The sequence below is a fragment of the Pimephales promelas genome, chromosome 3 (genome assembly GCF_988280905.1).
Source record: "Pimephales promelas chromosome 3, fPimPro1.hap1.1, whole genome shotgun sequence".
NCBI lineage: Eukaryota > Metazoa > Chordata > Actinopteri > Cypriniformes > Leuciscidae > Pimephales > Pimephales promelas.
Genome location: NC_142771.1, coordinates 41858021 through 41872332, shown reverse-complemented (window position 1 = coordinate 41872332; position 14312 = coordinate 41858021). Strand labels below are relative to the sequence as shown.

The 14312-nt window shown below is 42.2% G+C and overlaps 1 protein-coding gene across 1 annotated transcript in view; it reads right to left on the bottom strand.

The window, feature by feature from the left end:
- Positions 1–9804, bottom strand: part of LOC120491736 (5-hydroxytryptamine receptor 3A) — a 47389-nt gene extending 37585 nt beyond the window's left edge. Inside the window, exons 1-3 of the mRNA XM_089128930.1 lie at positions 9581–9804; positions 9442–9486; positions 8255–8364 (exon numbers count right to left, since the gene is read on the bottom strand). Coding sequence (XP_088985056.1) covers positions 8255–8364; positions 9442–9486; positions 9581–9712 — 287 coding nt within the window. The 5' untranslated portion in view covers positions 9713–9804. The remainder of the gene's footprint in view (positions 1–8254; positions 8365–9441; positions 9487–9580) is intronic.
- Positions 9805–14312: the final 4508 nt, after the last annotated feature.

Sequence of the window (14312 nt, the reverse complement as noted above, 5' to 3'; positions counted from 1 at the left end):
TCGCAGCTCGCCCGCCACCTCTTGATATGGAGTCAGAAGCACCTGAGGTCCCTTCGTGCAGTGTACATTCCTGGAGACCGGAACCTGGCAGCCGACGAGCTGTCACGGGTCCGTTCATCTCCGGCGAGTGGCGACTCCATCCCCAGTCGGTCCAGCTGATCTGGGACCAGTTCGGGGAGGCACAGATAGACCTGTTCGCCTCTCAGGACTCGACCCACTGCGCCCAGTTTTAATTCTGACCCGCGGCTCTCTCGGCTCGGATGCGCTGGCGCACAGCTGACCACGGGGCCCACGCAAGTGTGCGTTCCCCCAGTGAGCCTCCTTGCACGGGTGTTGTGCAAGTTCAAGGAGGACGAGGAGCAGGTCTTGCTGGTAGCCCCCTTCGGGCCCACCAAGACGTGGTTCTACGAACTCATGCTCCTCGCGACAGCACCTCCTTGGCCTATTCCTCTGAGACTATTCTCTCGGAGACGGGGCACTCTGTGGCACCCTCGTCCCGATCTTGGAGGCTGCACGTGTGGCTCCAGGACGGGACGAGGCAGGTTTGAGTTCGCTGCCACCTGCGGTGGCGGCAACCATCACTTCCGCAAGAGCGTCGTCCACGAGACACCTTATGCGTTGAAGTGGAACCTCTTCGTCAATTGGTGTTCTTCTCGCTGAGAAGACCCCCGGAGATGTTCGATCGGAGTCGTGCTTCCTTCCTGCAAGAGGGGTTGGAGCGTAGGCTGTCGCCCTCCACCCTTTGGATTTATGTCGCGGCCATTGCCGCGTCTCATGATGCAGTGAAAGGTAAGTCTTTGGGAAGCATGACCTGGTCATCAGGTCCTGAGGGGAGTGAGGGGGCTAAATCCGCCTCCCTTCCCTCCTGCCCTCTGGGGACCTCTCAGTAGACCTGGGTGCTCTGCAGAGGCCTCCCCTGGAGCCTTTGCAGTCGGTAGAGTTTTTGCCCTGTCCTATGTGACAGCACTCCTGATTGCATTGGTCTCCATCAGGAGAGTAAGGGACCTGCACGCACTCTCTGTTGACGAAGTGTGCCTGGAGTTCGGGCCGGCTTACTCTCACGTATTCCTGAGACCCCGGCCTGGATATATGCCCAAGGTTCCTACCACTCCCCTCCGGGACCTGGTGGTGAACCTGCAAGCGCTGCCCCTGGAGGAGGCAGACCCAGCCTTGGCACTGCTCTGTCCGGTACGTGCTCTCCGCACCTATGTCGACAGAACGCAGTGTTCAGGACCTCAGACCAGCTCTTTGTCTGTCATGGGGGGAGCCAGAAAAAAGGGCTCTCTCAAAGCAACGGCTGTCCCACTGGATAGTGGATGCCATTGCTTTGTCTTACCAGCAGCAAGGCCTTCCGTGCCCCCTTGGTGTGACGGCCCATTCCACTCGGAGTGTAGCCTCCTCTTGGGCTTTAGCGCACGGCGCCTCGCTAACAGACATCTGCAGAGCTGCTGGCTGGGCGACACCCAACACCTTCGCCAGATTCTATAATCTGCGAATTGAGCCGGTATCCTTTCACGTACTCGTTTCGGCCAGTTCTGGATCCGCTCAGGTGTCTTCGCTTGCTCGCCACTCCACTCCCCGGACTGGATAAGTGCGATATTCCTCAGTTCTTCCATTGAAGTCTTGAGTCCTCCAGCACCGACGATGCGGGCACCACTGCTGTTGCTCTGGATGCTGGCTAGGTGCCTCCATGCGCACGGTTCCCCATGGTAACCGTCTCATGTGTATTATCCACTGTAAGCCTCTCCGAGCATGTGTCTTCCCTTGGCAAGCCATCTGCCACCCCTGGAGTTGAAATTGTAGCCACCTGCGGTTGGTACTCCAGTGTTCCATATGTGTTCCTATGTGGCCATATGTGTATTCGTAAGTCCTCCCTTCGGTAGGCAGCTGGTAGCATGTCCCTTCTGGGATATGTTTCCCAGTGTACCTTGGTAATCCTGTGTCAAAGTCGGATCCCCAAAAAAAAAAAAAAAAAAAGAGGTAAGGCTCGGGGGTCCAGACTTTCGCAGGGCACTGGAAGACAGCTTGAAGATGGCGTGATGGCACAGACCCCCAATCTCCGTCACTTCTGACGTAACTCGAAGTGACTACGAAAGGGAACGTCTCGGTTACGTATGTAACCCTCGTTCCCTGAGTAGGGAACGGAGACGTTACGTCTCCCTGCCACTTCTGCTGTATCGCTGGGTAGATGCCGAGTTCAGTCTTGGCTCCTCAGCGAAGACATACTGCGGTTGCGTTCACTTCCTCCTTTTATACTCACGGAGTAGGGCGGAGTACGCTATGCAAATTTCCGCAGCCCCAAGGCATTGCATGCCATTGGCTCGTGTTTAAATACTCGAAGAGGATTGGCTTTCTATGCGAAATCCCCCAATCTCCGTCACTTCTGACGTAACGTCTCCGTTCCCTACTCAGGGAACGAGGGTTACATACGTAACCGAGACGTTTTGCAGCTTCGATTACCTCTCACCAACAATTTAAAATTTTTTGCTTGTTCAAATGCCGGCATCTTTCAAGATGGCGAGACCCAAGTCAACATATAGATAACATTCCGAATGGTTATTGATAAATTATGTAGCTCATCGTAGCTATCTCTAGTCACTTATTAGCTTATTCTGTCTCAATATTCTTTAAATCATGTCCCGTGGGCAGGATTCATGCAAATTTAGGTCGGGATGCACTTACCCAGGAAGTATTTTATTTGCTTTCCTCAGAGCTGTTCTAGCCTTTAAAAAAGCAATTCTTTAATTTCTCCCATCGCTTGAACTTTGAGTGCTGTAACCTCAAAGTTATTGGTTGCGTTTATACAGTAACATTGCACACTAAGTAAATTAGAAAAGCAAAATCCCTTTAACCCCTTTTATTACCTACTGTCTGCTATGCTCTATTTTCTAGTGTTATTCAGATGGTAGCCAGACACCAGGGCTGCAGTGGCTCAGTGGTTCATGTAGGTTGTTTACAAACCAAAAGGTTGGTGGTTCAATCCCCGGTTCCACCTGACCAAGTTTTGAGGTCCTCGTGAGCAAGACACCAAACCCCGGCTGCTCCCGACAAGCTGGATGGCACCTTGCATGTCCGACACCGTGTCGGTGTATGAACGGGTGAAGGTGAGGCAAATTTAAAGCGCTTTGTTGACCTTTGGGTCTGTGAAAGCACTATATAAATGCAGTTAATTTATTCAGATGGTAGTGCTCCGTTTCAGCGTTCATAGCTCATGCTTCCAGGGGATTCACTCCAGAAGCTAAATACTCTTTAGAACTAAATTTTTAAGAATGACTCAAGGCTCTGTATCACATTATTAATTTATAAATTAGTAATCAATTATGTCCCTTGTAATCTATGATCGATTTCTTTAATTCCCCTTCATTTATCTTAACAAACGAGCACTTCTTTCTAAGCCTAGTTCAGGACTCAGGTCTCTGCCCTCAAAAGCTGCTGCTCATTTTATACCTTTATACTGGTTAATCATTCCGGATCGGGGCAGCCACCACGGCAGCTGAGCGAGGAGCGTCTACAGCTGCTATCAAAATAATGGGAAGATGGTCTTCCTCAGCTTTTGAATGCTACATAAGAACTGATTCTAAAATGATCAATGAAGCCCAGCAAGCTCTCCATCAATAATCCAGGTAAATCCTTTCGCAATTACTGGTGGTGGTGGTACAACGTTATCTACTGTTATCTATCTATCTATCTGATAAAGCCCCTTCATACTCGTCTCTGTGTTTGTCTTGTCCCGCGGTGTCCCGCTTGACTTCTGTCTTTATGCGATCCTCCTCGGCCACTAGTTTAGCCGTGGTCCGTGCAGGCGATCATAGCTTTGTCAGTACGGTCCATCGTGGCCTGGTCTGTCTGCCTTGTTTCGTGATTTTGTCTTTCATGTGGAATTAGCGGCCGGTGTGGCTCCTAAGCGGTCTCGTCTCTGTGGTCTCCCATGGCCGTGTGGCCTACTGTGGCCTTGTCCTTTAAGGTCCATCATGGCCTAGTGACCTCTAGTGGTCTTGGTTTTATGTGGCCCTATGGCCGTGTCTATGATTAGCTCGTTATGTGTGGCTTCTAGGGGCTTTGCGCCCTTTTGAAGCCTGTCCTACATGTGGCCATCCGTGGTCTGTGGTCCATCGTGACCTTATGTGTGGCTTAGCAGCTCTGTCTCATAGGTTTGTCTTCATGTGGCATTAGCGGCCGGTGTGGCTCCTAAGCGGTCTCGTCTCTGTGGTCTCCCATGGACGTGTGGCCTACTGTGGCCTTGTCCTTTAAGGTCCATCGTGGCTTAGTGACCTCTAGTGGTCTTGGTTTTATGTTGCCCTATGGCCGTGTCTATGATTAGCTTGTTATGTGTGGCTTCTAGGGCTCTGCGGCCTTTTGAAGCCTGTCCTACATGTGGCCATCCATGGTTTGTGGTCCATTGCGACCTTCTGTGTGGCTTAGCAGCTCTGTCTCATAGGTTTGTCTTCATGTGGCATTAGTGGCCAGTGTGGCTCCTAAGCGGTCTCGTCTCTGTGGTCTCCCATGGCCGTGTGGCCTACTGTGACCTTGTCCTTTAAGGTCCATCGTGGCCTAGTGACCTCTAGTGGTCTTGGTTTCATGTGGCTCCATGGCCGTGTCTATGTCTAGCTCGCTATGTGTTTATGTGGTCTATTATGGCCTGTGGTCAAGCTGAACTTGTGTTTATGTGGTCTATCATGGCCTATGGTCAAGCTGACCTTGTGTTTATGTGGTCTATCAAGATCGTGGTCAAGCTGACTCTGTGTTTATGTGGCCTATCATGGCCTGTGGTTAAGCTGACATTGCGTTCATGTGGTCTTATCACAGCCTGTGGTCAAGCTGACCTTGTGTTTGTCTACCGGTTTTATACAATAAATATAAGTGTATAAATAAATAATTTCGTAAATAAATATTATCTTATCTGTATTCTTCTCTCATTTCAGGAACCCCAGGATCCACGACTGGTGGGTATATTTATTTACAGTTCTTTGGGGGTGGGCTCCGTCGTTGTGGAATTATTCTTCCACTTCTCTTTGGGGGTCGGCTGCGCCCCCGCCTTCATCTCAGGCGGGACATGCAGATTCGGCTAACCTCGCTATGCTCGCTAAGGACGGGGCCTACGCCAAAGAACTCATAAATTTATGCTTGCTGAGCTGTCAATAAATGTATACTGCTTTTCAATTTATCTCCCGAGTCTTTCTGGTAGAACTGAGAGAGAACATTTCCCACTGAGAGAACATGACACACCCACGAGCGCTGTTTGAGCATGATCAAAGCCCAAACACGTCAAACAGCGATCACGCCCATCAGCTGACTCTATCAGAATACCGCACTCAGGAATACACGGGCAGATCGTCTTTAAAAAGACGTGTCGCGTGCATACTCTTTCAGTGAGAGGAGAAAACTCAGCAGACGTTGAAGCGACCAGGGAGAGACACACACACTGGCAGACCACTGCTCAGATCGCAGGCAATGTGAAACACGCTGGGTACCGCCGTCACACCAACACCAGAGAGTTCGCTCGTCTCGAAGAGGTGAGTAAACTCAGATTGTGTGGCTTGTGGAGTGAAGAAGTTATTTTGGCTCCGAAGCGAAAAACATACTGTGGTTGCCTCAGCTTCCTCCTTTTATACTCACGGGGTGAGGCGGAGATACGCTATGCAAATTACGCAGACCCATGGCATTTCTTTGCCATTGGCTCGTTTTTTAATACTTGAAGAGGATTGGCTTTCTTGGCGAAACCCCCATTCTCCGTCATCTGATGTAACTCGGAGTGACTACGAAAGCGAACTGTACTTTATGGAAGCTTTTTTCAATGTTACAAAGAAATAAACAAAAAGAAACATGAAAACGATTCCAGGTGAAAACGTAAAAATATTTTATCGGATGTGCCTTTGGTTTACATGGCGACTGCGTTTTTGGGGCTTAAAAACGTAAAAAAGTGAAACCACCCTCCAGAGTGGAAAATTTAAGGGCGTTCCCGTCTAAAAGGTAAAAACGCAAATCTGCTCACGGTGGCTCTCGTCACATACGTGTTTACGTCACAGACATGTGCCAACATTTTGGATTAGTTCCATACAGTACGTCGGACCTTCAAGTTGCCCTAGCAGCTCTGATAAATGAGTCTTTTCAACAGTTGTACAAAATATTCTGAGATATTGGTGTGGTTTTGCCACCTGGAGTGCATACCACATCAACTGCACACCTTTGCGTCACCATATGCACACGGATTTCCACGTATAAGGCTCATCTAAACGCAGAAATAAAAGTGATGACAACGCCACGTTTGCATTTTCTCTTCAAATCGTTTCCGTGTAAAACATAGCCTCAGTGAAGAACACATGCTAATTCTAACCCTAACATCGTAATAAGCAGAAGCACTGAAGGGAATAGAAACACAAGAACTACAACTGACTTCAACCACAGCCTAAGGGACTGTTTACATAACACCGGTTTCAAGTAAAAAAGTAAACCTTTTCATGTGTTTTGGCCTTTCGTAAAAAACATTAATAATGCTTGGGTGCTAACTACACGCTAATAATCATTAATTAAGTATGAGTAAACAGTTAATTCATCTTAAATAAAGCATTGATAGACATTAATAAGCAGTTTATAAATACAGCTATAAATGCTTTCTTCTTTATTGAAAACCATATCTATAATTTGTTTAATAATTCTATTTTCATCCTTTTTAATAATCAATTTATCATTTCTAAATGAAGAATTGCATTTTTTTATGAACCAGCTATTTAAAAGTTTTCAGTGGTTCATATGATTACTTAGTGCGTGTAAGTAAATGATTAATAAACTATTTAAATTGTACATTCATACATCTTATCATTCAGACATATAGTGATGGTTACTGAGTGTGTTAATAAATGCTTTATTAACATGTATTTATGCTGTAATTCAGGGTTAATTCGGGTAGTTATAAAGCATTTAGTAGCGGTCAGTTAACTATGTTTGTGAGCTCATCTAAAGTGAGGACTATTCATGCCTTGTAAAGCATTTTTAAAGGCTGTTAAATATTTCTATGTTCTGTATCACTGTGTTGTGTTTGTTACATTTTACTGTTTAGAAGATTGATGCGCCTTTAAATCTCCTTTATAAATGCTTTACAAAGCATGAATAGTCCTCACTTTAGATGAGCTCACAAAATAGTTAACTGACCACTACTAAATGCTTTATAACAGCCTATATTTACTACATTTACTTACACTTTCTAAGTGATCTTATGAAGGACTGACAACTCTTAATTAACTGGTTTGTAAATAATGCTATACTTAATTTAGAAATGATTACTTGATCATTAACAAAGTATGAAAATACAATTATTAAATGCATTAAAGATATGCTTATAAATCAAGAGGAAAGCATTTATAGCTGTATTTATAAACTGCTTGTTAATGTCTATTAATGCTTAATAAATGATGAATTAACTGTTTACTCATGCTTAACTAATGATTAATAGCATGCAGTTATTATAAAGTGTTACCTTGTGGGGCAGCGCTTCACATCGGCACCTAGCCGCCTGGAGGGCATACTACATCGAAATTTACACACTTTTGCGTCACCATATAAACGCAGATTTCCCAACCATTACACTCGTCTACACGCAGAATAAAAAGTGTTACGAATAAAGGCGATTACACAAGATTGCGACTTTGGGTGTCTCTGTGTTTCTTCGTGTTTCTGCCGTGTTACTTTCTCTTTCGCAGAGAAGCGCTGATTGGTTGTCCTGGTTACGGTCATTGGCTGATCCCTGAGGCTTGTCATCAGAGAGGAGGGAAAGAGCGATCCAATCACGGGGATCATCAGGAGATGCGGGAACTATAAAAGGAGCACCTGAACGCGATTGTGTGGCCAGCCTTTATTCGTAACAAAAAGTGAAAACGCAAAGCCACTTTTTTTCTCTTCAGATCGTTTCTGTGTAAACATAGCCTTAGTGCCATCTGTCAGGTTAGTGAAAATATTCATTTGAATGAAAGAGTCTGTGAATGTGTCTCATTTCGTTTCCAATTAATAAAGTATCTTCAGCTTTTGTATTGTGACGAGAGTTGATCATTGTCTGGATAAACAGATATAGATTTCAAAATGATAATGTTAACAATCAATCCTAAAGATCTGCTTTGACAAATAAAAAGCTGTTTAATGTGCAGTATGAAAAAAGTCTTTGGATCTGTTTTGTCATTTCAATTTTGTCATACCATTACCCTTATTCTATCCATCATTTTGTAACCAAATTAAAAGGTTCTGACAGAAGTAATTTTTATACCTTTCCACTATACCAATATCCGGAGTCCAAAACATATTTTTAGGGGCAACAAATGTGTCAATTCCACAAAATTCAGTGTCATCCCACTCCAAATCCCAAATTGGCCAAGACTGGAAAAGATATAGTTACAGAGAAGGTCACAGTGATTACAAGACAGACACTGCATGCTTTAAAATCAAATAAAACCTCTGATCATGTGACAAAATTCTGTAAATTCAAGGTGCTATATGTAACTTTTCTTCTTGAAATGAATCCCTTTTCTATTGCCTGTGTGTGAAGGGGTTATAATCACAAATTACAATGATCCACTTGTCGGGTTTTGCTATTCCCTCTGAAGGCCAGTATTCATATTTCTATGAAGTCTCCAGGTCGGATTTTCTGCGAAATCCATCAGATGTGACGTGCATGCGCGCTCCAGAGCCTCTCTCCTTTTATATACGTACAGTCTATGCGACGACACTGCAGCTAAGGACATGAGTGAAAACACGGATCAATGTCGACAGAGCGTTTGAATTATGGAGAGACCTCCGCTATTTTTATTGTGATAAATTACAAGTTTTTATGATATGCTGAAAGAAATAATAGAAAACTGTAATAAATAGCAAGGTAAACTACAACATATGAGACATGAAATGAACACAAAAGACTGTTCCAGAATAACAAAAAGTCGGTGCTTTAGGATGTAGCTTTTATTTTCTGTACTAGATCTACTGTCTAACGTCACTCATCCCACTACTCTCATATTGTTTATAATACACATTTCCAGACACGTTCAGTACAGTAATGTCAATTCCTACGATCGTACTGTTTCACTGAAATTGTTCAGTCTAGTTCACTAACCGTTTTTGTTATCATATTATACATTCACTTGACATTGTTGACATTGCTGATTGTAAAAGATACACGAATAGTTTGTGAAATGCCTTATGCTAGATAACAGCACAAATGTAACGTTATCATGGTACGAGCATGGAGCATTAGTTCAACGTTGACCTGATAACAGTAGCCTATTATTGTAACGCTGCAGTTTGCATGAGTTTCCAGCCTGTGATGCTTTCTCCGGAGTGTGTAAAGTCTCAGTGTGTCACACAAGCGCAATCACTGAGGGAGGCAGCTAAAAAATACATATAGCACCTTTAAGTAAATTTAAGAAAAATAAGAAGAAAATATTTTTTTAAGACGCTTACTGTTAGTATTTTGACCTGTGTCGTGAGACTCTGGGCTTTTTCATCCTGTAGATAAAAAGATGTGTTGAGAGATGATATTGCAACTGCTAGACATCCCATAATGACTTGAATGAGAAGATTAATCATGCTGGACACATACCACTTTTATGATGGAGGTCACATACAGGTCCACATAAATCTCAGCAGGGTTGGAACTGTAGTATGAGTCATATTTGTTGAATATCAAGGGCCACATTCTGCTTTTCTCATTTTGTTGGTCATTCTTGTCCATGCCGAGATGTTCAAATAGACGCTTTCTAGCTTCAGCATATTCAACATCACTGCAGTCATGAGCATCCGTCACTTGAGCATCAAACACCCACCCTGTGCATAAGAGACATTCTGTAATACAGCAGAATATATTCTCCAAGCACGCAAACTTTTTAAACTCAGGGTTTTTTTTTAAATATATGCATGTAAAAGTATATTTTGAAAAAACATTTTCTTTACATTCACAATGTACTAATGGCTGAGTGCATTGTCCTATTTTCCAAGTTCAAGGGTCTATGGTGCTATTTTTTTTTTTTTTTAATTGGTCAAAATGTGGCTTTCATTAGGTCAGTACATTCAAGGCCTTAGGTCTGCTTCAAAGGAGTACTCCACCCAAAAATGAAAATTCTGTCATAATTTACTCACCCTCAAGTTTATTTCTTCTGCTGAAAACAAAGGAAGATATTTTGAAGAATGATTGGACTCAAACAGTTGTTTGGCACTAAAAAAAAATACTATGGAAGTCAATGGTGCCAAAGTTCCAATCGTTCTTCATAATATCTTCCTTTGTGTTCAGGAGAAAAAAGAAACTCACACAGGTTTGCAACAACTTGAGGGTGAGTAAATGATGACAGAATTTTCATTTTTGGGTGGAGTATACCTTAAAGGTGCAATGTGTAAAAAAGTTGAGTATCTATTAACAGAAATGCAATATGACATCCATAACTATGTTTTCAGTGGTGTATAAAGAACTTACTTAATTAACCGTAATGTTTTTATTACCTTAGAATGAGACATTAATAGCTCCATAACCGCGGGAATCCCCTTCTATGAAGGTCGCCATGTTGTGACGTCATATTCCTACCGTAGCCGAACGCGAACACACAGTGCTACAGAACGCGTTTCATCACTACCGTGAAAGAGAAGTAGCGGAAAGCTGGAAGCTAGCCTTACACTCCGTGAGTAGTGACTTTTCCCTTGTGAGTGGTGTAAAATATGTAGTTGGGATTGTTTCATGTAACTTAGTTCTCCCTCGCTGTGTTATGGGTTTGTTATGTTGGGGATAGATGTGCTGTTACGTTCGTGAGACAGCTGATGATTAGTATTCATGTCATTGACAGTAAAACAGTACGTTACAGGAATCACTAACCCGTCGATAGAGACTTTTAGATCACTAAAGTCGATCACGAAGAGTTTTCAAAATCAGACAAAAAAGCCTATTGTGTGTAGTAAATAGTATCTATGGGATGCGGAGATGACATGATTGTAACAGCGCGCGCACTTCCGACCTTTGGACTCATGCGGACGAGTCCCAGCTCAGCCACAGTAACAGCTCATATTAGCCAGCTAAACTATTACTACCCTGTTAGAAAAAATATATAGCTGCTCCCTCGCTGTATTATGGGTTTGCTACAGTATGTGGGGATAAATGTGCTGCTGGTTACGTTTGTGAGACAATCAGCTGATTAATATTATTATATTAAATTATATATTAAAACCCTTGATCCTCACCTGACTATGGCTTTGTAAACAGTATCCATGATGTGGTTTATAATGGACTGTGGTACAGAAACAGTGACAATGTTACACACTCTTGGCTTACTCTGGCTATTCTCTGCTGTCTCAGCCGACGAGATGTTTGTCCCGTTTTAGCAACCGTAGCTTCTTCCAAAGGGAGGGGTGAGCAGTGGGCTGAGCCCTTAGTGCAAACCTGGTGCAAACTCGCAACCGAACCACTAGATGTCGCTAAAAATCATACATTCCTCCTTTAAACACATAGTCTATTGCGGCCAAGAAACCACACAGTGAAATGGGCTGATGGTGCAACAGTGTGCATTATCTATGCTAAGTTTAATGGTTTCTCATGCACACACGAAAGTCTGCATATTTTTTTTTTATTTTTGCAAAGATCCTTTTAGTGGCTCTGTAAGAATGCTAAGTAAATATTGTTGTAAAAAGTACAAATTTTGACAGGTGATATATGTTCCCCTTCTAACTTCCTAGACTTTAAAAAAAATGAAGGGATGTAACGGTTGGTAGAAAATGATCTAGATTAACAATTCATGTAAAAATTTTCTTATTTGTTGTCATTTACTGTCATGAACTAATGTTACCAAAGGTTCCTTTTGTAAAGTGTTATCATTAATATTTACTTACCCAACAAGATCAGCAAACACATAAGCCAGTGTAGGTGCATCATGTTTAATAGCGAAAAGTGTCTGAGATACTTCTGCTGTCGGATGAGTCTTCACTCTTGAACAGATGTCAGTCATTTGGTCATATTTATACACTGTAAGTGAGCCACACTGGAGGAGAAAAGGAGGAGGAGGGCTGCTGGAAGAATAGAGCATCACAGTCCCGCCCACAGCCCGAGAGAGCGTTGGTGCCGGAAGTAAATTTGACAGTACATAAATGTTTAGACTCCTAAATTATTGCACATTAGTAAAGAACACCTGCTGTTAGCAGAATCACAGAATGAAAGAGAAACACACGAAATACAACTAAATTAAATTAGATGAAGAGAAAAAAAGACATTAAATCTCTGAAGATCTCAGCAAAGGAGGAATGAACAACTCCACAAACAGCATCAACAGCTTCACTCATTACTAATCAGACTGACTTTATTTCTGTCATGCGGCTGTAGAAGTTCTTATAGAGAATTAAAGGATTAGTTCACTTTTGAAAAAACTTTTGCTGATAATTTACTCACCCCCATGTCATCCAAGATGTCCATGTCTTTCTTTCCTCAGTCGAAAAGAAATTTAGGTTTTTGATGAAAACATTCCAGGATTTTTCTCCATATAATGGACTTCAATGGGAACCGGACGGTCCAAGGTCCAAAAGACGGTTAATAACAGTTTCAGATGCAGCTTCAAATGTCTTTAAACGACACCAGACGATGAATAAGGGTCTTATCATGCGAAACGATCGGTTATTTCAAAACTTATTCCAAAAATGTAACTTTTCTAAGGACAAATGATAGCCTTGCTCTATTCTGTGAGGCGCGTTTGTAACGTCACGTAATACGTAATTACGTTCAAAAGGTCACGGGAGACGTAGCCGGAAGTACAGAATCAAAATCGTCCGACATCGTTGTTTTTCCTTTTAATTCCTTTTTTTGGAAACGGCGTTTGAGTTAGTTTGCACGTTCAACTTGTAAACACTGACTCTGTACTTTCGGCTACGTCGCCCGACCGTGACCTTTTGAACGTAATTACGCATTACGTGACATTGCAAACGCGCCTCAGAGAATATAGCAAGGCTAGCATTTGTCCTTAGAAAAGTTACATTTTTTGGAATAAGTTTTGAAATAACCGATCGTTTCGCATGATAAGACCCTTATTCATCGTCTGGTGTCGTTTAAAGACATTTGAAGCTGCATCTGAAACTGTTATTAACCGTCTTTTGGACCTTGAACCATCCGGTTCCCATTGAAGTCCATTATATGGAGAAAAATCCTGGAATGTTTTCATCAAAAACCTTAATTTCTTTCCGACTGAGGAAAGAAAGACATGGACATCTTGGATTACATGGGGGTGAGTAAATTATCAGCAAAAGTTTTTTTCAAAAGTGAACTAATCCTTTAACAGAGGTTTAGATGTTGATGTTTTATTGACATGATTGGTCACCATTATGGTGATCCGTGTTTCATTTAGTTGGTCAGTTTGACACTTAGCTGTTTATGTGAATTAATGGTCTTTGCAACAGTGTTTACCAAAACACATATTTGGTTATGAAGATGAAGATGAAGTGGAGGTTATGGTGATGTCATTTTTGTAAAATGTTGTATTGTAATGTCTTGCAATAGATAAGATATTATGAAATTTGTCTTTTAAATATATAGTAGGAATTATTTCATTAAGAAACCCACAGGCATCAATGAGAAAAGAAGTTTACTCTGTAAACTGGTGCTAGACCAGTAGCTGAAAATCACTTCTGCGGCTGCCGCAGTGAGAGAAATGTATTTTAATGAGGGGAGAAAGCACTGCTGCGGCAGTGAGACATGAAAGTTTGAGAGTTGTAAAAGTAAAAATATTTTGAGACAATAATAATCATCCCAAAAGTTGTAATGTGTAATTAATAGCTTTTTTTTTTCCCCAACAACATCAATTTACGTTTAAGCAGACCTGACATCTAGCTGATTTTTTTAATATTGGGAAAGGATTCTTTGGATAAAAACACAGACATCAAGAATCCACATATGAATCTCAGCAATGGTGAAATGCTTTATGCCGCAATGCATCCTGGGAGGCACCATAGTTTAAAACTCTCAGCTCCAAGCATGCATTCACAAGCAGTCACAATTGCATGACCATGAGATTCATATTCTGATTCTTGATGTCTGTTTGTTTCTGAAAAAAAAAAAAAAAGTAAATATTTTCAAACACTGTCTGCAATGTATGTTACAATTCAGAATGTCTGATCTGTGTCAAGAAAGATGAAAGTTATTTATTAAAAGCAAATGACAACTTTTGGTCAGGGATAAGATTATAGAACCATTTTTTTATTATTATGAACTACTTCACCTGAACACCTTTGTTTATTGTTTCCTTTATAACAAATATGTGCTTTGGTAAACACTATTACAAAAACAAAAATGCACTTTGAAATTAATTTTTGGT